General features: G+C 41.0%; 1 protein-coding gene across 1 annotated transcript in view; it reads left to right on the top strand.

The window, feature by feature from the left end:
- nphp4 (nephronophthisis 4) overlaps positions 1-27,760 on the top strand; it is a 346,370-nt gene that overhangs the window by 180,143 nt on the left and 138,467 nt on the right. The window contains exon 9 of the mRNA XM_069919049.1: positions 22,517-22,699. Coding sequence (XP_069775150.1) covers positions 22,517-22,699 — 183 coding nt within the window. The remainder of the gene's footprint in view (positions 1-22,516; positions 22,700-27,760) is intronic.

Below are 27,760 nucleotides of genomic sequence, written 5' to 3'. Positions count from 1 at the left end.
ACCTTTAAACATTCTAATACAGTAAAACTCCTGCTATCTGGAATTCAAGCAACCGGCAAAAAAAAATCGCTGAAAATAAATAGTTAAAAAATATGGAAGTTTAAAATTGGCACGCCCAGCCATTAGTTTGTCAATCACGCAACACACAATCTTAAGCAACCGGAAAGTTCACTTATCTAGCATCTACCAATCCTTATAGGTGCCCAATACCAGGGGTTTTTCTGTATTTATTTAGCACTTGGTGGAACAGAAAGTGAAAGAAGATAATGAGAAGTAAATCAGTGGAAGACAATATTTTGATGACCTAAATCCTTTGGTGCTATCCATCTGCTCACATGTCACTTGGCTACTGAGGTTGGTTGTAGAAAACATTTTCAGACAACCCTTAGTTGGGGAAGTACTGCCAGGTCATTTTCACTTTCCTATGATGCCTTCATTGACTTCACCAACCATTTGAACAATGTCAGCCATTTTATTTGCAGGAGGAACAGCATGAGGATCTGGGTTTTGGGGTCCTCTGGACTCGTAACATTTTATGGGCGCTCGTCCATAGCTGTTGCGATTTATTAGTTAATTGTTTTTTTTGCAAGTTAATTTAAAGCTTGTGTCTGGAAAAACAGCAGGAATAGAGGTTGATAATTTTTTGTCACAACCATGAGCTGCAGAGCAAGAGAAAAGAGGAACTGATGGTTATTTTTAAGGCATTAAAACTGACTGAAGTTAAGCATTGGATCTAAAGCATTCTACAGCCACTTTAGCCTCGCACAGACTGGTACCAGTTTATCCATACTCATTAATAATTAACAACTACTTGCATCTTGTCATATAAAATAATACATTGGATGTTAACTTCATCATTGTCTTCGGGAGGGTCTTTCATATAGTCACCACATTAAGAAAGATGTGATTGCATTGGCGACAATATAGTGGAGAGTCGCCAGAATATTGAACGACGCAAAAACTATGTGATGAGTGCTGAAAAATGGAAGTAATATTCAGTAGAATTCTGAAAATCTGGACTGCTCAGGGATTGGGTCAGTCTGGATATTCCAGATTCTGAGGCAGTACTTTTAAAATTCAAATTTAAGGAAAATTAAAAAAAGAGATGAACAGGTAAATTTTGATGGTTCATTTATGACCAAATACATTTATCAAAACGAGCAGTTTTAAAGAAAAATAAAAATTTCACTGTGCATATGTGGTGCTTCCACACAGTCGAAAGCCCACTAAATTTAAATAAAGTTTGAGAGTTTTTGAAAAGTCCAGATTCTGAACTTGTCTGGATATACAGCACAGTTAGAAGCCCTTTTGGCCCATGAACCCGAGCTGCCCACTCTCTGTATGACTATTATTTCAAATTATGTTGCAGCTTGTAATTCATACATATTCATATTCATTTCTAGGCAGATTTTGTTTCTGATGAAAGAACATTCCCAAAAGTGTCATCAGATTTTATGTTGTGGATGTGGTTTATAAAAATGATTCACAAATTAAAGGAGCAGAAGCAGGCCATTCGGCCCATTGAGTCTGTTTTGTGACTCTACACTAAGCTGAACTATGCTCACACCTAGTTCCAATTTCCAGCCTTTTCCCCATACCCCTTGATTCTCTTACTAATGAGGTACTTATTCATTACCTGTTTAAATTCTCCCAGTGATCTGGCCTCCCCTGGTTTGTGCGGTAGTGAATTCCACAGATCCACGACCTTCTGACTAAAGAAGTTCTTCCTCCTTTCTGTTCTAATTGGACAACTAATTTTAACATTATGACCCCTTGTGTTCGATTCACACATCAAGGGAAACATCCACATTCTCTCTATTAAAACCTTTCAATATTTGTTCTCCTATACTCCAATGAATACAACCCAAGAGCTGTCAAATGGTCCCCATATGCCAGCCCCTGCATTCCAGGCATCATCCAAATAAATCTCCTCTGCACCATCCTCAGCAACGTCACATCTTTTCTCAGATGGAGGACCAAAAACTGTACACAGTACTCTAGATGGGGTCTCACCAGTGCCCCATAGAGTCACATTAGCATCTCTCTACTTTTATATACTAGACTTCTTGAAATGAGAGGAAGATTTAGTTACATGGATAAACCAGACAAGATACATCAAGTGGATTATGTTTGGGCTCCATCAAGGTCATTATTTTTCTCCAACATTGCAATGTTGATCATTACAAGTCATCTGATTGCACAAGTAAAATCTGATGAAACAGTGTCCTCGGTGCAAAATATGCAGTCGCACAACCAGGCAGAACACACATAAAGACAAATAATACATATGCAGGACAAGTACTTTATCTCTCAAATTAAATCAATATTGTTTGGCAAACTGGTGGTGAACTGCCATTTTAGTTGTTGTAGTCTCTCTGTGTTGGGCTGGAAGAACCAGGATCTAGATGAAAGAAGAGTGATCTATTTCTCTATCAGGATGATGTGCAGTTTGGAGGGGAATCTGCAGTTAGCTTCGTTGCCATATGGCTGCTAGGTGGGCAATGTAATGAGTTTGGAAAGTGTTGCCGGAGAAACCTAAACATATAACAATGTGTGCTTTGTGATGGTACATCTGCAGATACTTTGCTTTGGTGGTGGAGGGAATGAATGTTCAGGATTATTGTTGTGCCAATTAAGTGAAATGTTTTATTCTGGAGTTTGTCCAGTTTAAGAGTTTTGAATCTACTCTTATGCAGGTAGGTTTAGTGCAGTCCACCTTGTTTTTTTAAAAAAAACCATACCTTGCGGATGGTGGAAAAGTTTTGGGGTGTCAGGAGGTGATTCAATGGCTGGAGGACACCCAGGCACTGAATTAGTCTTAGATGAGTTTCTAGTCAATAGTCCCTTCCAACCTGTAGCATCGGTGATGCCATTGATTGTTAAAGACAGGTGGTTAGGCTCTCTTGTTGAAGGTGCCATTTTGTGGCATAAATGTTAATGGCAACTTTTAAGGCCCTGCCTGTTTAGGTCTTTCTCATTGCAGGAAAGGATTAATTTATCTTGCCGAGCTGCTACAAATGGAATTGAACATTGTGTAACGATAAGTAAGTGCTTGTGTTTCTGACATTATGATTGATGGATGTGGTTGGCCTAATACACAGCCCCGAGGATCTCCTGCAGTGATGTACCATGGCTGGGAAAATTGACTGGCTTGCTTTGTGTAAGATTTAATTTTCTCCTTGATACTCAATTACTTCAGCTCTAGTGGGGCTCCTGAATGCCGCAAGTGATCAAATGTTGCTTTAATATCAAGGTGGTCACTTTCATCTTAGCTCAAGAGTTCAGTTTCTTTGTTTTAGATCAAGACTAACTTGAAGTCTGAAGTCAAGATTAGCCCACACTAATGAGCAGGTTACTGGTGAGTAAATGCCATGTACCCCTCTGTGGATGACTCCTCTGTAGATGTTAGTTGGACTTTTATGAGCCAGATTGGATTTTTTCCTGTTTTTGGTAAACAAGACATTCCCAGCCAATATTGGTTGGGAGATATCAGTAATAATAACTGTTCTGAAATAGCTTGGCTGTAGACACAGCCAATTCTAGAACACAGGTTTCAGTGCCACCTGCCTTTTATTCCTACTTATCTTTTTGGAAAACTTATGAATATTACTTCTCAGAAATCATGTTTTCAAGTTGTGATGTCTCTTGACACTGCATTATATCCCCACTTGTTTGAAGCTTTGACTGTGCATTAAAATTTAAAGGTTAAGCTTACAGATACAATCTGGTAACAGGCCATTCCAGCCCACGAGCCCGTGCCACCCTAAATATACCCATTTGACCAATTAACCTACCAAACCCGTACGTCTATGGAACATGGGAGGAAACCGGAGCTTCTGGAGGAAGTCCACTGAGACGTGAGACGAATTTAGAACTCCTTACAAACAGGGAACCCAGGTTGCAGGTGCTGTAATGTCACTGGGCCACACATTGACATGCATGCATCGTAGCCACTTTCTTTCAGCTCTGTATTCCTTGCTTGTATGTTACTACTTCCTTTTTTAGTGTTATCCATCATGCTTATTCCTTGATGTGATTTATTCCTCATGGAACATTGCAACACAGTACAGGCCCTTTAGCCCACAATGTTGTGCTGACCTATATATAAAAAATAACTCCCCTTTTAACCCTTTATTTTCATTCATCTGTATGGCTATCTTAGAGTCTCTTAAATGACCCTATTGTTCCAGCCTTCACCACCACCCATGGCAATGGATTCAGACACCCATACTTCTCTGTGTTAATAAAAAAACAAAAAACACAGAATTGGAAAGTATTCCCTAAACATTCCTCCCTTCAATTTGTACAGATAACCTCTGTTGTTTGCTACTCCCACTCTGGGAAAAATCTTTTTTATTTTTATATATTTTATTGAGTTTAACATATAAACTTACATACAAACTTTTAAGGAAACCACATAACAAGTCACCTCACATACATACATGAGACAGTTCCTTCACTCTGGTAAAATCAATGCCTCTCGTAATCTCGTAGATCTCTAAGTCTCCTCTCATCACTCCAAAGAGAAGTCCCACCTCTGCTAACCTTACCTCATAAGACTTATTTTCCAATCCAGGAAACATCCTGGTAAATCTCCTCTGCAGCCTCTCCATAGCTTCCACATCCTTCTAATGATGAGGTGGCCAGAACTGAACAGAATATTCCAAGTAAAAGCACAATGCTAGAGAAGCTCAGTCGGTCAAGATTCAATTTATTGTCATTGAATTAAAACAGTGTCATATTACATGAAATTGCTTTTACCTGCTATAAGGCAGGTAGATTCACCATCGGCAGAAATTGCCTGCAATGCCTCTTACAGTCAGAGAAAGAGAAGCAAAGGAAAGTCCCGTTTCCCCCCCCTCCCCGACTCACCGAGTGACCATAGATTCGCCTCCAGCACCTCCGCAACCAAACAGTGTACTTTGTACAGTCAAGATAAAGATACATAACCAATGCTTTGGACCTCAGCCTTTCATCAAGGTATGAGCAAATTGTAGGTAGGTGTCTGAATAAAATGTTGGGGTGGGACAGATGGAGGAGTACAAGCCCACAGTAAGAAGATAAGGAAGAGATAGCACAATTGCAAACATGATGTAGTGGGTGGGGGGTGTGTGGGAACTCTGTGAATGGAGAGGGAAGGGGGTGGAGACCAAGAAGAAATGAGAGAGAGTGATGGGGAAGAAAGGGGGAATAGAGAGTGGTCTTGCAGGAAATGGAAAAATCTACATTAATGTCATCCGGTTGAAGAGTTCCCAGACGGAACATTAGGAATGGCTCTCCAATTTACAGATGGCCTTGGTTTGGCAGTGCATGAGGCCAAGGGCAGTGTGTGAAGGGGGCAGAGATCTCCACTGGGAGATCCCTGTCATTGATTGACAGAGTGCTCCCAGCCTGCGTCTCGTCTCTCTGTGGAGAAGGCCACAACAGTAGTACCGGAAGCAGTAGACGACTCCTGTGGACTTCACAAGTGAAGTGTTACTATTTGGGACCCTTAATGATGGTGAGAGAGGAGGTGCAGGCACAGGTGAGGCACATCCTGCAGTTACAGGGGAAGGTGCCAAGGGGCAATTAGTGGGAAGAGACAAGGGCATCATGGAGGGAGTGGTCCCCATGGAAGGCAGAGAGAGGAGGAGAGTGTAAGAGGTGTCTGGTGGTAGAATCATGTTGTATGTGCTGGAAATAGCGGAGGTTAAATGTTGGATGTGGAGGCTGGTGAGGTGGTAGGTGAGGATGAAGGGAATCCTGTTTTTGTTGCATCTGGTGGCAGATGTGCAGGAAATGGAGGAGATGTGTGTAAAGGGTGGTAGAAGGGAAGATCTTTTTTGAAGAGGGAGGATATCTCAAGTGATCTTGACTGGAAAATGTCATCTTGGGAGCAGATGACATGGAGGTATTGAGAGAAAGGAATAGAATCCTTAAAGGGGATTGGGTGTGAGGTATTATAGTTGATGTAGTTGTGGGAGTTGGTTCGTTTGTCATCTGAGATGGAGACAGATCAAAAAAGAGAGTATGTCGCTGAAACTGGACCAAGTGAATTTGAGGTTGGGGAAAAGTTAGCAGCAAAGTGAATAAAGTTGATGAACTCAACACGGGTGCATGAGGCCAGAATGCTTTCCACAGTACTCCTGCAGAACCTACCGAATCTCCTCAAAACACTTCATAAAGTCTAGTCACTGGTGAGCCTTCTTTATGATTGCATCGATATGAAGGCTCCAGGACGAGTCCTCAGAGATGTTGACACCCAGGAATTTGAAGTTCTTGATCTTGGCAATGGAGGGGATCAGATGGCAGCTCATTTCACACTTCCACCACTCTCTGAGTGAAGATGTTCCCCCTAAACCTTTCATCCTTAACCTATGTCCTCTTGTATTTATCTCTCCTAATCTCGGTGTAAAGAGTCTACTTGCATTTATTCTGTCTATACCCCTCATAATTTTGTAAACCTTTCTCAAATCTCTCCTCATTCTTCTACCCTCCAAGGAATAAAGTCTGAACCTGTTTAATCTTTCTCTGAAACTCAACTCCTGCAGACCTGGCAACATCCTAGTAAATCTTCTCTGTACTCTTTCAATCTTACTGATATCCTTCCTGCAGTTGGGTGACTAGAACTGCACACAATACTCCAAATTTGGCCTCACCAGTATCTTGTACTATCTCACCATAATATCCCTACTCCTGTACTCAGTATTTAGGCCCCTCTATCATGTTAAAACCAAATAGAGGAGCAAAGATATTGTTATTCCAGTGCTCTGGATTCAATTCTGCCCAATATTTTGCTGCCTGTTGCCCATTTATTTGGACACCCAACCAATAGCTTCACATCAAAAATGGGGAACAATGCATATGACAATAAACTCAAGATCTCATGATTGTTATTATCTCCTAAAATCTGTGCCCTAAGAAACTGGACTTTCCTGCAGATTCTGGCTACCATTCCTACAATGTCAGTGATGCACCTCATGATTTTATAAGCCTAAATAAGATCATCCTATGTGCTTGCCGATCTAAAATGGAATAATCCAGTTGAGAAATGGGGTGTAACGGGATAGGATCAGAGATGGGGGAGTGAGAATGGTTGTGGGGGCTGGATGGGGTAGGTAGTAAGGGCAACAAAATAGATGGGGGAAAGTGGAATGGGGACAAAGGAAGATAAATTTGAACATTTTCAAGCCTAAATAAGGTCATCCTATGTGCTTGCCGATCTAATGTCTCCTCACAGCTACAAAACTCTATTCCAGTCAACATCCTGCTTCTCTTCATTGCTATCACTGTAATGTGGCAATCCAAATTGTGCACAGTAAATTCAGTAAAATCCCGAGTATCTGGCACTTATTGGGATTGGTAGATGTCGAATAAGTGTATTTTCCAGTTGCTTGAGATTGCGTGTTACGTGATTGGCGAACTAATGGGGAGGTGTGCCATTTTTAAACGTGCACATTTTTTACCTATTTGTTTTCCATGGTATTTTTGTCAGTTGCTTGAATTCCAGAAAACTGTACCAGTAAAACTTGATAAATGGAAGTAAATAAATTTTATTTTATGAAACTGCAAATGGAACTCTAAATACTATCTAACCAAGTTTACGATAAATTCAACATTTTGGTTCTTTGCTTCTAGACATTAACATTTTTAGTGGCATTTGTAGATGATGTTGTAAAGTCAAATGTTCATTTATTTATATCCCTAAGCCCTTCTGTTACACTGCTCAATTTATTTTCTATGTATAGGCCTCCTTATTTTTTCCTGGCAAAATATATATCACTCGCCTAAACACCGAGCTTATTATTCAAAGAATCAAAAGTTCTGGAGTAATTCGGCAGGCCCTGCAGCCTGCGTAGGAAACAAAGGAATATAACCAACAATTATACCTTGAGGAAGGGCTTTGGCCCGAAACATTGGTTATTTATCTCGTTGGGGTGACCAGGACATAGCCTCAAGATTCAGGGTAGTAGACTTAGGGCGGAGACTGCTTTTCCCAGAGAGTGGCGAATCTATGGAATTCGCTGTCCATTGAAGCAGTGGAAGGTACCTCAGTAAATATATGGAACAAAAGGCTGGATATATTTTTACATTGTAGGGGAAATTAAGGGATATGGGGAAAAGGCAGGCAGGTAGAGATGATCCTATCACCAGATCAGCCATTATCTCATTGAATGGTGGAGCAGGCTTGATGGTCCGGATAGTCTACTCCTGCTCCTATTTCTTATGTTCTTATTCCCCCTTTGGACTCTGCAGGACCTGCTGAGTTTCTCCACCACTTTTGTGTATTTACTTCAGACTTACTTGATTCACACTTTTTGTCATTGCGATTTTATTAATGTTTTCCTGTTGTTTATTTTACAACCTCTGCTTTTGTTTTGGCATCCTCTCCCTTAATTTATCATCCAGATTTAATTTTGACTTTAGAAATTCTTCCTCCAATTTCCAACATTCTGATGTTCCTGCAGGCCAAGAAATTCTTCTGGCATTATTGTTTGCTGGGGATAATGATTTACAGATTACAGTATATACTTAGTATATTTATCCTCATTGTTTTCTGAGATTCTGCTATATTTTTCTTCACTGATATATTAAAGGAATTTTTAACTTCAAGTATGAAAGAAAATTCATATGGATAATTTATAATATAACCACCTCTAAGTTTTTTTTTAATCATCTCACTCGTAAATCCATGGTACAAAGTAAATGCAGGTGTTTTCTTTACACTACCTACAGGGAATTAGTCTTTCTCTGTTTGTGATTGATTCTTGTAATCATTTTCCATTCTGCTTGTTCACTGGACTGAGATTTGGATTAGATTGAATAAGACAAATGGGCACTCATCTGCGAAATTATGCATTGGATTTATTTTAATGAAGCAGTTTTCCTGAGATGATGATTAAAGCCAATTGATTTTCGCAATGCACTCAGCGTAACTGCCTCGAGTTTAGTGAGGGAGATGAAGCTTTTCAGTGAAGCTAATCCAACTGCTTGTAATCTGTTTGGCCATGAAATTAAGAGTGGTTTGCAAATATTATAAATGTATTGGTTCAGTGTTATTTTAAGCAAGTTACTTTTGGTGGGATCCATGCCAAATTTTTATCACAAATAAAATAATAAAACAGAAAATGATTTGAAGCCTCAGGGGTTTAAAAATACTTTGCAATTTCATTAAAGCATCTCTTGAAAAGTAATTGCTGCTTCATTGGATCTCACTTTATTAAGTCCTCTTGTGGCATTGCTTATAATGGTTTGGAGGGTGCCTGTTTTATTGCAATCTTCCATCTTTTTACTTTTGGGTAACTCTTTGGGAATGAGTCTGACCCTTCCAGTTTGGAGTTGCGAGGTGACTACTGAGGAGAAATGGATTCTTTCACCGTGAGGCAAGTGGTGGCTGATGAGGTGATTTGTGAATGAGGCCTCTGCATGTGCCCAGAGCATGGTCTAAAGTAACAAAGATATTTTGGCAATGGGAAAACAACACTTGTATGCCAACTCTACTTCCTCCATCTCCAATGCCAGATCATCCGAGATGTGCACCAAAAAATGTAACACCATCAGCTTGGCCCTCACCAGCATGTACTCCATTACCCTCACATCTGTCCTGGCCCCTTTCACCCCTATGCACAATAAGGATTGGATTCCTCTTGTCCTCACTTACCTCCCCACCAACTTCTGCATCCTCTGCTATTTCTACCACCTACTACACGATCTCACCTCCAAACACATCTTCCCTTCTCCCCTCACTGCCTTATGCTGGGACTGCACCCTCTGTGACTCCCCCATCCACTCCTCCCTTCCCACCTATTGCCCCTTTGGCACCTACTCCTGTGACTGCAGAAGGTGCTCCACATACACCTGCACTTCCTCCCTCACCCCCATTTGGGGTCCCAAATAGTCCTTTCAAGTGAAGCAATACTTCACTTGTAAGTCTGCAGGGGTTATCTACTGCATATAGTGCTCCCGTTGTGGTCTTCTCCACATCGGAAAGACTGGACGCAGACTGGAAAATTGCTTCGTTGAGCACCTTGGCTCTGTCTACTGCAATAGCAGGGATCTCCCAGTGACCAGCCATTTTCTTGCTGACATGTCAGTCCATGGTCTCTTCACTGCCAGACTGAGACTACCTGCAAATTGGAGGAGAAACACTTCATATTCCGTCTGGCATTGACATCGAACTTCAGTTTTTTTGTTAGTGTCCATCCACCACCTCCCCCCATCTTTCCATGTGTTGCCTTTCCTCCATCGCTGTCTATCTCTTCCACTTTCCATCTGTCTCCTTCCCCTCAGCTCTGCTTTTGAAGAGTCAAAAATAATCAGAATTAATTCTCACCTTTCCTCTCTCCTGTCTTCCTATTCAGGCAACTGCCTGTTTTTCTCACTCATACCTTGAAGAAGGGATCAGGCCAGAAACCTTGGTCATTTATCTTTATCTCCTATGGACGCTGCAAGACCTGCTGAGTTCCCTCAGCATTTCTGTGTTTTTACTACAATCACAGCATCTGCAGACTTTTGTGTTTCACTCTACTTCGTGTTAAACAGCCAAACTTCTATCCTTATCAATATGCTATCTCCCACACATCGAGTTTTGATTTCCACTTCTGACTTGGCACATTACCAAATGCCTGCATAAAATATAGGTACGTTCACTGGTTCTACTTTATTCACTTCTTCAAAAAACGCTCATTAACCTAGCGCATGATTTTGATATTGCTGCTCTATTTAACTATTTCTCTCAACATCCTGCATTTTGTCTTAGTAGCAGTAGCACACAATGAGAAGCTGGTGTTAATCAGTATTGAAATACAAGGACAATATAAGATTCTTTTGAAGTTGGTTGCCATAGATGTACAGAAATGTGGGATTAAGGATACGATCTGATCGTCATCTTATCAAACGGTGGAACAGGCTTGTGGGGCTTTGTGGCCAAAACCTACTCTTACATCATCTCATTGATGAAGCAGTTGAAGATGGCTGGGCTGGGCCACTACTTTCTGTAACTCCTGCATTAATATCCTGGAGCTAGAATAATTTTTCCTTTTGCCAAGTAGAGCTCCAACCATGTAGCATTTTCCTCTTGATTCCCACTTACTATTTTTTTTCCAGTGGCTACTTGATGCCAGACTTGATATCAAAGGCATTTACCTCTGGAATTACACTTTTTAGATCATGTTTGGATGATGTGGTTAGGGGTCATGTAGTGCTGGTAAGACCCAGTTTGGACATGGTTGGTTATTTGTGCTGGTTGAAAACACTCCTGGTAGACCCCTCCTCATGATAGGGTTCCGTTCTGGAACTCGCATCGTATGTTGAAACAATGGCGCCAAAGCACTCTCTAACATTTAAAAATTTTATTTAAATGTGGAATACCTTTATTATAACACAAATTAAACTGAAATAAAAATTACAGAGCTGTGCTGTGTGTCGCAAGTGCGGGGAAACATCTTAACTTGAAACTGAAAATACCTGATTCTGACTATCATCTTTGAAATATTGTAAGTCGGGGCGATGTAAGTCGGGGTCCATGTGGATTGACAACACTTACTTTATTTAGAATGGCAGATGGAATTTAATCTGGATAATGTAAGGTGATATATTTTGGGAACAAAGTCAAGCATAATGAATGATAGGGCATTGGGAATCTTTTGTACAAGACTCCAGTGATCCCCTCTACCACTCTAATGGTCCTGTGCATTGACCTCTGATCCATTTCTCAGCAGCAACCTGCACACTGTGATGAAATAGATCAGGATGCTCTCGATAGAGCTCCTGCAGAAGGGGGTTGACATGATAGGTCAGTAGCATGAACAGGAGTGGGCTGAGCAGACAGCCCTGAGGTGCTCAGTATGACAGTGTTCAACGTTCTGCTACTGACCCGGACAGACTGCAGTCTTTCTGTAAGTCAGTCCAAAAATCAACTTACAAAGAAGGGTGTTGAGTCCCACTGAGGAGAGCTTCTCCACCACCCTCTGGAATTGTGGGGTTACGGCAATGTTTACGAGGTTTACAGGGGATATGGGGAAGATTATTTCCACTTAGAGGGTGCTTTGACTTTGGGATGCTATGCCTGAGTGGGTGGTAATGGCCAAAGCACTCACAACACAGTGCTATCTGGACAAGCACTTGATTCACCTCGTCAGAATCAGATTCAGAATTTATTGTTATGAACAAATCACAAAATTTGTTGTTTTGCAGCAGCGACATATAAATCACCTTACAACAAATAAATATTGCACGAAAAGTCAAAGTAAGGCAGTGCCTTTGGTTCGCTGATCATTCAGGAATCAGATGGCAGCAGAAAAGATGCTGTCCTGAGGCCACTGAGGGCTCGTCTTCAGGCTCCTGTACCTTTTCCCCAATGGTGGCAGAGTGAAGAAGGTATGGCCTGGATGTTGGGGGTCCATGAAGTCTGGTGCCCACGAAGTCACAGGCTGTTAGCAACCTTCTGGAGTTTTATCTTGTCCTGTGGGTTGGCACCTCCATGCCAGACAGTGATGCTACCAGCCAGAGAACTCTCCACTTTTCACCTGCAGAAGTTTTCTGAAGTTTACAGCCTGTAGCCAGTGTGGGTCCTTAAGCCATTGAGCCCTTGCAGGTCTGCTGCTGTGGTCACCATCCTCTAGGGTCATCTCCTCTCCATGGGAAATGGTGCATTTCTACCAGTTTCTCCCCATTTTTGGCCAACATTGTTTGAATGACATAGAGCTCTGTGACCATGCTGTAGACCAGTGGTTCTCAATCTTTTTCTTTCCACTCACATACCAGTTTAAGTAATCCCTATGCCATAGGTGCTCTGTGATTAATAAGGGATTGCTTAAGGTGGAAAGAAAAAGTTTGAAAACCATTGTTTTAATCGTACCTAATTGACTCTTTATATGTACGGTTTCATTACTCCAAAGGAAATGGGCCAAGGATAATTTTTCTCAAACAAAATATTTCAATAACATTTGGGTCTAGAGCAGTGATTCTCAACCTTCCCTTCCCACTCACATCCCACTTTAAGCAATCCCTTACTAATCACAGAGCACCGATGGCATATTACTTAAAGTGGGATGTGAGTGGAAAGAACAAGGTTGAGAACCACTGGTCTGCAGCATGGTCATGGAGCTCCATGTTATTCAAACAATGTTGGCCAAAAACAGGGACCTAAATGTGAGGGCAGTAAGGAAGGATAACTGATACTGAAATATGTTTTTTTTAAATCCTTGCCCATGAGATTGAGTGAATTATTATAATAATGATAATTAGAATATCGATTGATTAAGTTTGAGCAATGTCACAACAGATTCTGTGGAGACAACTAAGAATCAGCCATTTTTCCCCATTTCTGACAGCATATAAGGAGGCCATTTCACAACTGTTCTTAACAAAAGGAATGCTTCCATTGCTATACTGGTGAATAAAATGGGTTTTTACAATAAACTCCATCTTAAGACCATGGCTATAATATATAGGAGCAGAAATCGGCTATTTAACCCATCAAGTCTGCCCTGATCCAATTTCACACAGACCCACTGTCTGGCCTCCCCATAACCTTTGATGCCCTGGTTTACCAAGATCTTTGGTAAATACATCCAATGATCTGGTCTCCACAACCACCTGCAGCAACAGATTCCACAGATTTACCACCCTCTGGCTGAAAAAATTACTACACATCTCTGTTTTAAGCAGATACCCTTCAATCCTGAAGTTTTCAGCTCTCCTTTCTACATCTACTCTGTCCACGCCTTTCAACATTCAAGATGTTTCTGAGATCCTTGCTCATTCTCCTAAATTCCAACAAGTACTGGCCAAAAGCTGTCAAAGGCCCCACATATGATAAACTTTTTATTCCCAGAACCATCCTCTTGTGAAACTTCTTTGAACTCTCCAGCATCAGAACTTCTCTTAAATAAGGAGCCCAAAACTGCTCTCAGTACTCCGTGAGGTCTCACCAGTGAATTATAACGCCTCATCACATCCCTAATTTTATAATGAATTTTTTTTAATTTAAATTTCTACAGATCCAGTCTCTGGATCAATGGTCCAGAACTCTGGTTTCTAATTCAGTGGCTTAAGCACTATAACTCCAATATAATACGAGTTGTGAGAGAGTGGCTGGACAGACTGGAGACGCGGGGGCGCTAGCAGCGGAATATTGGTTTAAAACTCGTGCGCTTGCTTTTCAGGCCGAGAGTCAGACTGCGTGTATGTCCCGCTGCTTGCATCACGCTGACGCAAAGTGCGCACGCCCACATCTGGCCTGGACCGGAAGGGATGAATGTGCGCTGTCATCTTTGCCGCGGCTGCCCCGCTGACCGCGCGTAACAAGCGGGGGCCGATTCGTCCTGACACACCTGTGCATCGCCAGAGTACCTTAAAAATACTCGCTAACAGTAATTCAAGATCAATTCCTGTCTCTATTTTACCTAAAGAAAATGACTCACTTAAGGGCATCCAGTTATTAAAGTGAAATTTGAATTCAATTCCTATTAAAATCTTTGCAATGTCTGTTTTATATATTGCAGGTTAATTAAACTATCAAACATTTTTTTCATTATGGGCTTAGTTTGTAATGGAAAAGTAGTAAAAAATTAAATTATGGATTATTTAATATAATATTCAACCATTAAAAAGACACATAAATTGATGATGGTCTCAGTAATTGTATTTTATTCAAACAGTATTTGCCTCGGATACTAAATTTCTCAAATCAATTATAAAGTGTCTTAGTTTTTCTCATAACTTATAGTCATGCTGTAAATGTATTATAGTATATAGTAAACCTATCCATTGCGACCTATTTCACTGAACAATTGCATTATTACTCAGTTCATTGCTCATATGGATGATTTGTAGCTGACTTGTAATGTTGTAAAATTAATTTAATAACAAAAAAATGTATCAAATTGTATAATAATTAAAATTTTAATTGAAAAATTAAATACTAGGAACTGTGAAGCATGAATCCTTTTTGTTTTTGGGTTTATAAACTGATTTTTTTGATCATTTATTAATTTTAGGCAGGGTATCATCTGCTTTGTCACCAGTATTGTCATTGCCACATGAATATTTTATTTGGAAATGTGTAAATGCTACAGGATTCTCATCAAGGTTAATTTTGTCAATGTGTTCTCAATTTATTAATGTCTCTCTTCAGCCCCAAATAGAATTCTACTTCTGACAGACTGGTGATACAGGCTGGTGATCTTGTTCGGAGAACAGTTTTTACCAAATTACTAATTGCACACGCTCCTCATTTTGTGGCCATGGAAATGAGCTGTATATTTCAAAACCTTGATGTTTCAAATTATGTTTCCCTTTATTCTTTCAATAACGTAGTGTTGGTGTCGGTGGATAAAGACTGCAATATCACCATTTTATCCAAAATATAAAATATCAATAGATTCTGAGTCATTGAATCTTCAACACTAACTCAAAATATTTTGTTGGGTATTTTTGTTTTTATTATTTCTATTAAAGGTGTCTTGGTGTTGGTCGTCTTCCTCTGGGTTGGTCATCTGTTGTTTCTCTGATTTCCTATTTTTATTCTCTTCCTTCTTGTTCCCGTTATTTTCTATGTTTTCCTGTTGAGAGTCTTGCTGTCGTGTTATACTTGTCTGTTTCAGCTATGGAGATTTACTCCTCAGCTGGTCGCCCCTCCCGTCGGTGTTGTTTTTGTCTTGTGCATCATGCATGCGCGAGGATTCGGGCACTTTTGTTTGGCTCCGTGAGGCATCTTTGTAGTCCTGTGCTCTGGGTTTCCACTGACCTCAGGGAGCGGGCTTCTCTCTCCTCGGCGGGCCTCCTCGTACAGGTAAGGCCTTCACCACTGGAATACAAAGGTCAAAAAATTTTTTTGTACCCAGACATAAGTTTTGAAGTCCTGAAGAAGAGGAAGGAGTTAACGCAGCAAAATTGACCCTATGGGAAAAAGGTTATAAATTTATGTTAAAATATCCAGCGGTGCTTAAAATAATATTCCGGGGCAGCAAAGCAAGCTTTTCTCAGATCTGGAAAAAGCACGAAAATTTGCAGAACACCTACAAAACAGACAAAGAGATGAAGAGATGTAACAAGAACAAAAATGACAGCAAACTATATAAAGAAGAAGAATTAAGTATAAGTAAGAACTAAGAAGAGAAAGAAAGGGAAGAAAGGAAGTAAGGAAGGAATTAAGAGAGTGAGCTTTGTTGTATATGAAGATTAAAATCTTTTCTGGGGGTGCTGGGTGGGGAAGAATAACAGTCACTGCGAAATCAGTTGACGCTTGCGAGCGGGTTCGCAAATCCAAATGGAGAGGGGAAATGTGGTTGCCTGACAAGGGACAAAGGGCAACTCAGGAAGGGGAGGGACTATTTTTAGATAAAGGAATTTTAGATATGGGAATAGTGGAAATACTTTGTTTTAGAAATGTTGTCTTACAATGAGTTCAAAAAAAGAAAACAGAAATGGATAAGAAGGGAAGGTGGTGATGAGGAAACGGAAAGAAAAGGTAAACAAAGTATGAAATGGCCATGTTGAACTATATAACTTTAAATATTAATGGAATACATAACCAGATAAAAAGGAAGAAGCTGTTAAATTTACTGAAGAAAGAAAAAATTGATATAGCATTCGTGCAAGAAACACATTTAACTGAAGTGGAACACAAGAAATTAAAGAGAGATTGGATAGGACATGTAACAGCAGCATCATATAATTCAAAAGCCAGAGGAGTAGCTATATTAATCAATAAAAATGTACCAATCAAAATAGAAGAGGAAATAATAGATCCAGCAGAGAGGTATGTAATGATAAAATGTCAGATATATTCAGAAGTTTGGAATTTACTCAATGTATACTTGGCTAATGAAGAAGATCAAAAATTTATGCAAGATATCTTTTTGAAGATTGCAGATACGCAAGGGAATATACTAATGGGAGGGGATTTTAACCTTAATTTGGACTCAAACATGGATAAAACTGGAAAAAAGACTAACAGAAAGAACAAAGTAACCAAATTTATAATTAAATCGATGCAGAAAATGCAACTTTTGGATATATGGAGGAAACAACACCCAAAGGAAAAGGAATCTTCATATTATTCGGGTAGACATAAAACATACTCAAGGATGGACCTATTCCTGTTATCAGCCCACATTCAAGAGTCAAGAAAACGGAATATAAAGCTAGATTGTTTTCGGATCACTCACCCCTGTTATTGGCAATAGAGCTGGAGGACATCCCACCAAGAATATATAGATGGAGATTAAACTCCATGCTACTTAAAAGACAGGATCATTCAGCAACAAATTAAAATGTACTTTGAAATAAATACAGAATCAGTGAAAAATAAATTTATACTATGGGACGCAATGAAAGCATTCATCAGGGGACAGATAATAAGTTATGTAACTAAGATGAAGAAGGACTACAATTGAGAAATCGAACAGTTGGAAAGGGAAATAACAAGTACAGAAAAAGAATTAGCAATAAAGGAAGATACAAATAAAAGAAGAGAATTGACAGACAAGAAAATAAAATATGAAACACTACAAACATATAAGGTGGAGAAGAACATAATGAAGACAAAACAGAAGTATTATGAGCTAGAAGAAAAATGCGCAAAATACTAGCGTGGTAGCTTAAGAGGGAACAAACTAAAAGAACGGTATTGGCATCAAGGAAAAAGGACAAACAAATTACATATAACCCAATGGATATCAACGAAAACTTCAGGGAATTCTACGAACAACTATATCAAACTGAAAAGGAAGGGAAAGAAGACAAAATAGACGAATTTCTAACTAAAATTGAACTACCGAAATTGCAAACAGAGGAGCAAAATAAATTAATAAAACCATTTGAAATAGAAGAAATACAGGAGATATTAAAAAAGCTGCCGAACAATAAAACACTGGGAGAGGATGGCCTCCCAATGGAATTCTATAAAACATTTAAAGACTTATTAATTCCTCCTCTCCTGGAAGTAATGAACCAGATTGAAAAAACACAAAACATACCAGATTCATGCAAAACAGCAATAATTACAGTAATACCAAAGACGGGGAAAGATCCACTAACACCAGCATCATATAGACCAATATCTCGACTTAACATAGATGATAAGATAACAGCTAAACTATTAGCAAACAAATTGGCCGATTGTGTACCAAAAATAGTAAAACTAGACCAAACTGGATTTATTAAAAAAAAGACAAACAACGGACAATATCTGTAAATTCATTAACTTAATCCATGCAGTACAAGGAAACAAAACTCCAACAGTAGAGGTTGCTTTAGACGCAGAGAAAGCCTTTGACAGAGTAGAATGGAATTATTTATTCAAGGTACTACAAAAATTCAACCTACCAGAGAAATATATTAATTGGATTAAAGCATTATATAAGGGACCATTGGCGAAAGTGACAGTAAATGGATATATATCAAACCAATTTAAATTAAGCAGATGAACAAGGCAGGGATGTCCACTATCTCCCTCACTGTTCGCGTTAGCTATAGAACCACTAGCAGAACTGATAAAAATAGAAAATAAGAGGGATAAAAATAAAAGAGAAGGAATATAAAATCAGTCTATTTGCAGATGACATTATAATATACTTAACAGAACCAGAAATATCAATAAAGGAATTACATAAGAAATTGAAGGAATGTGGAGAAGTATCGAGATACAAGATCAACACAAATAAAAGTGAAGCAATGCAAATGAATAATGCGGATTTCACAAAGTTTAAGAAAGAATCACCATTTAGATGGCAAACATAAGCAATTCGATACCTAAGTATACAACTAAATAATAATCTCGGCCATCTATATAAACTAAATTATCAGCCATTAATGAAAAAATTACAAGACGACTTGGAGCACTGGAAAGACTTACCACTAACACTGATAGGAAGGATAAACTGTATTAAAATGAACATCTTCCCAAGGATACAATACCTATTTCAATCATTACCAATTCACCTAACAGAGAAATTCTTCAAGGAGGTAAAGAAAATAATAAGGAAATTCATATGGAAAGGGGGGAAACCGAGGATAGCACTAGATAAATTAACAGAATGGTACAAACAAGGAGGCTTACAACTACCAAACTTTAAGAATTATTATAGAGCAGCACAATTAAGATACCTATCAGATTTTTATCAAACAAGGGAAAAACCAGATTGGACCAGATTAGAGCTAGATAAAATAGGGGAGAAGATACCTGAACATATACTATATAAGTGGGATGAAAAATTGGTGCAACAAAGGAATTCACCAGTATTGCACCATCTGCTCAACGTTTGGAAGAAGATTCACGTAGAAAGGAATAAAATAAATTATCAACTACCAAAATTAATATTGACACAAAATCAACTAATCCCTTTCACAATAAATAACCTTTCCTTCAGAGAATGGGAGAGAAAAGGGATCAAAAGAATAGAAACAAATTGTTTTTCGGGAAGTAAATTATTATCTCTTGAACAAAGGAAGGACAAATATAACTCATGATACAAGCTGCTGACAAGGGCCAAAGGAAAAAAATCTCAGAGCTTCTAAATTCCTCTTCTATGGGGTAGTGAAAAGCCCTTGTTTAGGATGATATTAATTTCTGAGATGAATAATTAATGTTTTAAATTATGAGGAAGCCCTCTTCTGATCTCTTTGTAAACAATAGTGCGCAATATGCACGGATTTGTGAGTTTATATTTTCATGTTCTTTCTTTGGCTTGGCTTCGCGGACGAAGATTTATGGAGGGGGTAAAAAGTCCACGTCAGCTGCAGACTCGTTTGTGGCTGACAAGTCCGATGCGGGACAGGCAGACACGATTGCAGCGGTTGCAGGGAAAAATTGGTTGGTTGGGGATGGGTGTTGGGTTTTTCCTCCTTTGCCTTTTGTCAGTGAGGTAGGCTCTGCGGTCTTCTTCAAAGGAGGTTGCTGCCCGCCAAACTGTGAGGCGCCAAGATGCACGGTTTGAGGCGATATCAGCCCACTGGCGGTGGTCAATGTGGCAGGCACCAAGAGATTTCTTTAGGCAGTCCTTGTACCTTTTCTTTGGTGCACCTCTGTCACGGTGGCCAGTGGAGAGCTCGCCATATAACACGATCTTGGGAAGGCGATGGTCCTCCATTCTGGAGACGTGACCCATCCAGCGCAGCTGGATCTTCAGCAGCGTGGACTCGATGCTGTCGACCTCTGCCATCTCGAGTACTTCGACGTTAGGGATGTAAGCGCTCCAATGGATGTTGAGGATGGAGCGGAGACAACGCTGGTGGAAGCGTTCTAGGAGCCGTAGGTGGTGCCGGTAGAGGACCCATGATTCGGAGCCGAACAGGAGTGTGGGTATGACAACGGCTCTGTATACGCTTATCTTTGTGAGGTTTTTCAGTTGGTTGTTTTTCCAGACTCTTTTGTGTAGTCTTCCAAAGGCGCTATTTGCCTTGGCGAGTCTGTTGTCTATCTCATTGTCGATCCTTGCATCTGATGAAATGGTGCAGCCGAGATAGGTAAACTGGTTGACCGTTTTGAGTTTTGTGTGCCCGATGGAGATGTGGGGGGGCTGGTAATCATGGTGGGGAGCTGGCTGATGGAGGACCTCAGTTTTCTTCAGGCTGACTTCCAGGCCAAACATTTTGGCAGTTTCCGCAAAGCAGGACGTCAAGCGCTGAAGAGCTGGCTCTTAATGGGCAACTAAAGCGGCATCGTCTGCAAAGAGTAGTTCATGGACAAGTTTCTCTTGTGTCTTGGTGTGAGCTTGCAGGCGCCTCAGATTGAAGAGACTGCCATCCGTGCGGTACCGGATGTAAACAGCGTCTTCATTGTTGGGGTCTTTCATGGCTTGGTTTCATGTAACTTTATTAAATAGGAATGGAAGGGAAAATACATAAAGTCAGCATGGTAGAAGCTGATTCCAGCCCCAAAATATGTAACCAGCCACATAGTGAGTGCCATTCACTCTATTTATTCAAATGTTGATGATTGAAGAGAATTAAGACTGCGAATAACATTATCAGTTGTTCTGTATTTGGCGACCCAGTGGGGCAGCAAATCAGGCCTTACTGCACCAGAGATCCAAGTTCAATCCTAACCTCATTAATGTCCGTGTGCAGTTTCCATGTTCTCCTTGTGACTGCATGGATTTCTCCCCACATCCCCAAAACATGTGTGTCATTAGGTTAATTAGCTGCCGTAAATTGCCCCAGTGTGTGGCAGAATCAATAAGACGTTGATTAACATGTGGGGAGAATTTTTAAAAAAATTAGATTATTGCAGGTTTTTCTGAATGGGTAGTTGAAGGTCAGCATAGACTTGGTGTGTTGGAGAATCTCTTCCTGTGTTATGTTTATTTATGAACACGTGAACCAGTGCCATTGTCACTATGTTAATAAGATTGGAAAGAATTTTTTACACAGTAGGGGTATCTCAAGCTCATTCGATTAAACTATGTAATTTGAAGCAAGCCAGATAAATGATGGAGGAAGACAAAATCATATACCAGTACAACTCTGAAATGGTTGGGACTGGGCCTACGTCAGATAAACGATATTTTCGGATAATTGGTCATTTAAAAAAAAAATGCCCAGTAGCAACAACAAATAACTTGTAAAAGGGTTTAAACAACAACAAACAACAAGGGAAGGCTTTTAAAGCATGAAATAATGTTTAATTCTCACCAAAAAAAAACAACCTGAACAAACTAATATAAAGCTAAAGCTCAAAATTCCACTGAGGTTTTCCAAAATTCAAAAATATATTCAGCCTGTGACGTCAGTGTGGCTCCGAAAAAATTTCGGATAACTGAGGATTTCTGAATGTTTCAGATATCCTCATTTATACAATTTTTTTTAGGGTGAAATGACATAATTTCAGCTTCAAAATTTCTGATTTTTTTTCCAGAAATCCTCAGTTATCTGATTAAAATTTTTTGAGCTGAACAGACGTCACTTGGAGGTCCAAAAAATTTGGATAACTGAGAATTTTGGATAATCTGATTTCGGATAATCGGAGTTGTACTGTATTTGATATTGTCAAATAAGGTGAGAAGGACAAAGCATGCATATCAGCATGGAGTAATTGGGTCAAGTTACTGAATTCCATGTTGCATATTCCATGTAATTTAATGTAATTATTGCAGAACTGCAAATTCCAAGTGAAATTTTATTGGACAGGACATTTGTATGGCATCAAGCATGCTTCTTTAAATTATACCTATGTTATTTTATGATGGGTGCACAAAATTCTTTAGCTCTGCTTTTCATTCCCAGATCACAAAGCAGAAAACTCGAATGGCGAAACAAAGCACAGAGTATAGTAGCCAAATATAATTTTAAAAGTTAAATTAATAACCTTGCAATGAACACAGTGATTATTGCAAAAAAAATTTTTCTATCATGAAAATCTCAGTAACCAGTTTGCAAAGTGGTGATGCTTTTTAAAGTCTAATATAAATAACATTTTTTTATTGTGTCTTAAGACATTTTACAACACGGAAGCATTTTACAAATGCAACTTGTTGGTGGTGTACACTGTTTCATGATGAGTTCGATAAAATGCAAATATTTTTGTCTACAGGTGTCTTCTATCGACCCCATGGCTAACACTGCATATATGCAGACACTGAGGTGGGCAGTTTGGAATCCATTCATGGGCCCTAGCCCCTCTGATATAACAGTATCGCTTCATGGTGGACCTTCATCCAACCCGTGCAATTTGCTGGTTTACAAATCTCCCTCCGCAGAGATGAGTTCAGATGAGGTAGGTTACCTCTGATCTGCATAACAAAATCACCTATCCTGATTGTATCTCATGAGCGTCTATCTGCTGTGCAGGGAAGAGATGACACTTGAGTCTATTCTTGGGGTGACATTGTAATTCTGAGCTGCAGATCAGATACCGATGAGAACTGATGTCTTTTTTGCAACTCTTCGTAACCTTTGTGATGCTATTTGGACACCTATGAATTTAAACTGGATAGTGATGTTAATATTCCATTTTTAAATAACTAACTTTCTGAACAATAGTTTCCACTTGTCAATACAAAAGGAAAGAACAGCTTGTATTTAGGCATCAGATTCATGGCCTTTATGACACAAGTACTTTCAAAGTACAGTCATAGTTCTGAAGTAAGAAATTCAACAGCTATTTTGACAACTGGAGCTCCCTTTTCCTTTTAAAAATATTTTTATTATTATTTAAAGTATAAACAATTGAACAATACAATTATACAATGCAAAAGGATATGAATACTAATCAAAAATCCAAAGCATAACATCAAAAAACCCAGCTCAAAGGAGAAAAAAAGAAAGAAAAGATGAACTTCTTTTCAATAGTTATAAAAAATCTTTTTATGAAAAAAAGTTTATAGTTCTCTTCTTCTCCTATAATAATTTTATCAATGTTTAAATTGTTCACAGTTGAACAAAACAATTACCTATTTTTTAATCAAAATCAAAAGAGAGAAAAAGAAAATACCAAACAAAAAGAACCCTTTATAAATCAAAACCCTGACCACGAAGCAAGGTTTTTTTTTAATAAAAGGTGCATGGGAATGAAGTGACACCAACCTGGAACCAGACAGCACAGCATCAAAGCATCTAAACACTCTAATTCTTTAGGTTATGATAATGGTCCATAAAAGGAAGCTTTTGGAAGTTAATATTTGAATCTTTAATAGCATGTATCAAATTTTTTTCTAGACTTAGATAAGACATGATATCACTTGACCATTGTGTATGTGTAGGTGGAGTATTACCTTTCCATTTAATCAAAATTGCACATCTGGCTATCAATGAAGTCAAAGATAAAATTTGGTTTGGAGTTGGAATCAGAAAAACATTACCTTGAAATAATCTAAATAAGTTAATTAAAGTGCAAAGTTCTAGTTTGACCTTGAAAATCACTGATAAAAGTTTGAAAGATGTCTTCCCAAAATTTTTCTAGACTTAGAGGTTCTATAGATAGTAATGTAAATAATAAATTTGCAGCTCGCAAGAGAGTGAACAGACTGAAGACACGGAGGTGAGCTTTAGGGTCACAGCAGGAATGTTTATTTAAAGTTTGCATGCTTGCTTTTCAGCTGTGCAGTTGAACCACATGTACACCTGACGCAGGCGCGCATGCCAACTTCCGTCATGGAGCGGAATAGATGGGAATGCGTCGCCATTTCTGCTGCCCTGCCGACCACTCTTAACAAGCCTGGCTGGTGTGTTGCAGCAGATTTGTGCATGGCCACATAACCCCCCCCACCCAGAACCAGCACCGGTGGTGACGGCCTGTGGGAGGCACTGCGTGGTGGCCGCTGCTCAGCGACTGGCTGCAACAGGTCCAGATGTGTTGGCTTCAGGCAGTTCACCATGAAGATCTCCCTGTCGCCAACCTGCAAAGTGAAAGTCGAGGTGGTGCGATGGAGCACTTTGTAGGGCCCCTCCTAGGGAGTGGTGCTCTGTGGCCACCCAGTGCACAAACACAAAATCACAAGACATTAAATCTGTTGGTACACTAGTTGGAGGGCTGTCTTGTCTGGTTGGGGCTTGGGGGGGGGAACAGGGTTACCGAGTTTCTGACGGAGACACTGCAAGTTCACACAGGATCCTGGGGCTATTGTGAGGACAGGGTTAAGAACTGGCCTGGCACCATAAGGGTGTCAACGTAGAGCAGTTCGATGGTGGAGGCCCGTAGGTCCTCTTTGGGGGCCATGCAGATGCCCAGGAGGACCCAGGGCAGCATTCCTACCCAGTTGGGGCCATCGAGGTGTGCCATTATGGAAGCTTTGAGGTGGCGATGTAACCGCTCAACGAGACCATTGGACTGGGGGTAGTATGCTGAGGCGTGATCCAGGAGGAGAGGAATGCCCTGGCAGGTGTCTGCAGCTATGTTGGGAAGGGGAACTACCTCTGGCCACCTAGTGTGCCTGTTCACCATGGTGAGGAGGTTTTTCTGCCCCCTAGAGATGGAGAGGGGCCCGACAACGTCCACGTGGACATGCAGGAAACACCACATAGTGGGTTTGAAATCCTGAATCGGTGGCCAGGTGTGAGTCTGGACCTTTGCCAGTTGGCAGTCGGGGCAAGCACATGCCCGCTCTTACACATTTGCGTAGTCCACGCCAGATGAACCTGGTGTACATCATGTGGAATGTGGTGTGGATGCAGGGAATCAGAGGCAGGGAATCTGAGGCGGGGAATCTGAGGTGGGGAATCAGAGGCGGGGAAACAGGCGGGTAAACAGAGGCGGGTAAACATAGGCGGGGAATCAGTGGCAGGGAATCAGAGGCGGGGAATCAGAGGCAGGGAATCAGATGAAGGGAATCTGAGGCAGGGAATCTGAGGCAGGGAATCTGAGGCGGGTTATCAGATGGGGGAAATGAGATGTGGGAAACGAGATGCAGAGAAAGAGGCATGGAAATAGAGGCAGGAAAAGAGAGGCAGGGTATCAGAGGCGGGGAATCAGAGGCGGGGAATCAGAGGCGGGGAATCTGAGGCGGGGAATCAGAGGTGGGGAAACAGGCGGGTAAACAGAAGCGGGTAAACATAGGTGCATAAATAGAGGCGGGGAAGGAGATGGGCCAAACATAGAGGTTGGAACTTGTGTGTTGAAAATGAGGTACACAGAACAGATCAAACAGAGTTGTTGAAATTGAGGGAGGGAAAGAGAGGCTCGGAAAGAGTGGAGGGGAAAGAGCGCAGGCGAAAGAGAGGCATAGAGACAGAGGTGGGGAATCAGAGGCGGGAAATCAGAGGCGGGGAATCGGAGGCGGGGAATCAGTGGCAGGGTATCAGAGGGGGGGAATCAGAGCCAGGGAATCAGAGATGTGGAATCAGAGGCGGGGAAAGAGATGTGGGTAAACGGAGGCAGGGAAAGTTGCGCGGAAAGGGAGGCGGGGAATCAGAGGGGGGGAATCAGAGGCGGGGAATCAGAAGCGGGGAATCAGAGGAGGGGAATCAGAGGTGGAGAATCAGAGGCGGGGAATCTGAGGTGGGGAATAAGAGGCGGGGAATCTGAGGTGGGGAATAAGAGGCGGGGAATCAGAGGCGGGGAATCAGAAGCGGGGAATCAGAGGAGGGGAATCAGAGGCGGAGTATCAGAGGCGGGCAATCAGAGGCAGGGAATCTGAGGCGGGGAATCTGAGGTGGGGAATAAGAGGCGGGGAATCAGAGGCGGGGAATCAGAGGCGGGGAATCAGAGGCGGGGAATCAGAGGCGGGGAATCAGAGGCGGGGAATCAGAGGCGGGGAATCTGAGGCGGGGAATCTGAGGTAGGGAATCATATTTGGTGGAACACCTCCTTTCGCCATTTCAGTGGGACCACTGGTCAAGGGATCTCAGTGGAGATGTCACAGAGGATAGAGGTCCTCCTATCATAAAGGGGAAGGTCCACTAGCTGAAGGCAAGTCAGTGCTGTGTGAAAACGTGCTGTGTCCGTGTCTGTCTTCTGTGCAGGGGCCAACTCGTAGTAGTGTACACCCTACGACAAGGGGAAAATGGCTGGTTTAAAGAGAGAGTGTCCGCGACAAAGTTGTCTTTGCCCAAAAGATGACGACGTCAGTGGTGAATTCAGAGATATACAACAGGTGTTGCTGCTGACGGGTTGACCAGAGGTTGTAGACTTTGGTGAAGGTGATGGTCAGCGGTTTGTGGTCACTGAAGACTGTGAAGCTTCTGCCCTTGAGGAAATGCCAGGTACAGAGCCAGCACTTCTATGTCGAAGGCGCTGTACTTGCGCTCAGACGGGCACAAATGGCAACTTATAAAAGGCAAGTGTTTGGTCTATGAACTGCTGGAGGACTGTGATAGGGGCCTCCATGTGTGGATGTATGAGCATGGTCGAACTGGCAAGGGCATCTTTTGGCTTTTCAAAAGCCGTTGAGGCCTCGGTGGTCCAATGGAGTTCTTTTGTGGAGGTGGAGATGAGGTCGATGTGGAGTTCCATAATAGCAGCAACCTGGGGAATAAACCGGTTGTAGAAATTGACCATTCCTACAAATTCCTGCAGGCCTATATGTGTTGTAGGGTGTGGAAACTGGCAAATGACCTCTACTTTGTCCAGGAGGGGCACTTTGCCGTCCTTGGTTAAAATGGTGGCCCAGAAAATCTATCTGTTGGCAGCTGAATTCACATTTGGCCGGTTTGATGGTAAGGCCGAACTGGCGTAGGCAGGAAAAGAGTTGGTGAAGGTAGGCGACGTGTTCCTCAGGTGTAGCACTTGCCACCAGGAGGTCACCAAGGTAAATGAAGAGGTAGGACATGTCAGCCCCCTACGGCATCCATTGGCATCCGGAACATTTGGGCTGTGTTTTTAAGGCCAAAGGGTGCATTAGCTGGGATGTTACTGAGACTGCAACTTCAGAGGCAATAATGATAACATATTCTGCTAAAGAGTTATTTGTCATGGAAACTGTGTGCTTTGACCCAAATTGTCCTTGCTGATCGAGGTGTCCACCTGAGCTGGTTCCATTTGCCTTCATTTCACTCATATCCCTCTAAACCTCTAATCCATAAACCTGTCCAAATGTGTTTCAGATGTTACAATTATATCAGTTTCCACTACCTACTCTGACAGCTCGGTCCATGTTCCATCACCCTCTGTGTGAAAACCTTTCACCTTTATATCGGAGGGATCATTAGCAGAATTTCCCCCATTGCTTTTTTTTCCAGAAGGTGTGTATTATACATCAACACAGCGTTTGTCACTGTCGTTAATGAGCAAAGCCCAACTTTGATGTCAACACGTCTGTCATGATAATGCATATGTATGAGATGTACCGGAAGTCACGTGGTATGAGAGAGAGATAAGAGCACAAGCAGGAGAACAAAGGAA

The sequence above is a fragment of the Narcine bancroftii genome, chromosome 2 (genome assembly GCF_036971445.1).
Source record: "Narcine bancroftii isolate sNarBan1 chromosome 2, sNarBan1.hap1, whole genome shotgun sequence".
Classification (NCBI taxonomy): Eukaryota; Metazoa; Chordata; class Chondrichthyes; order Torpediniformes; family Narcinidae; genus Narcine; species Narcine bancroftii.
Note: the sequence above shows the minus strand (reverse complement) of the source record. Positions and strands in the feature narration are given on the sequence as shown.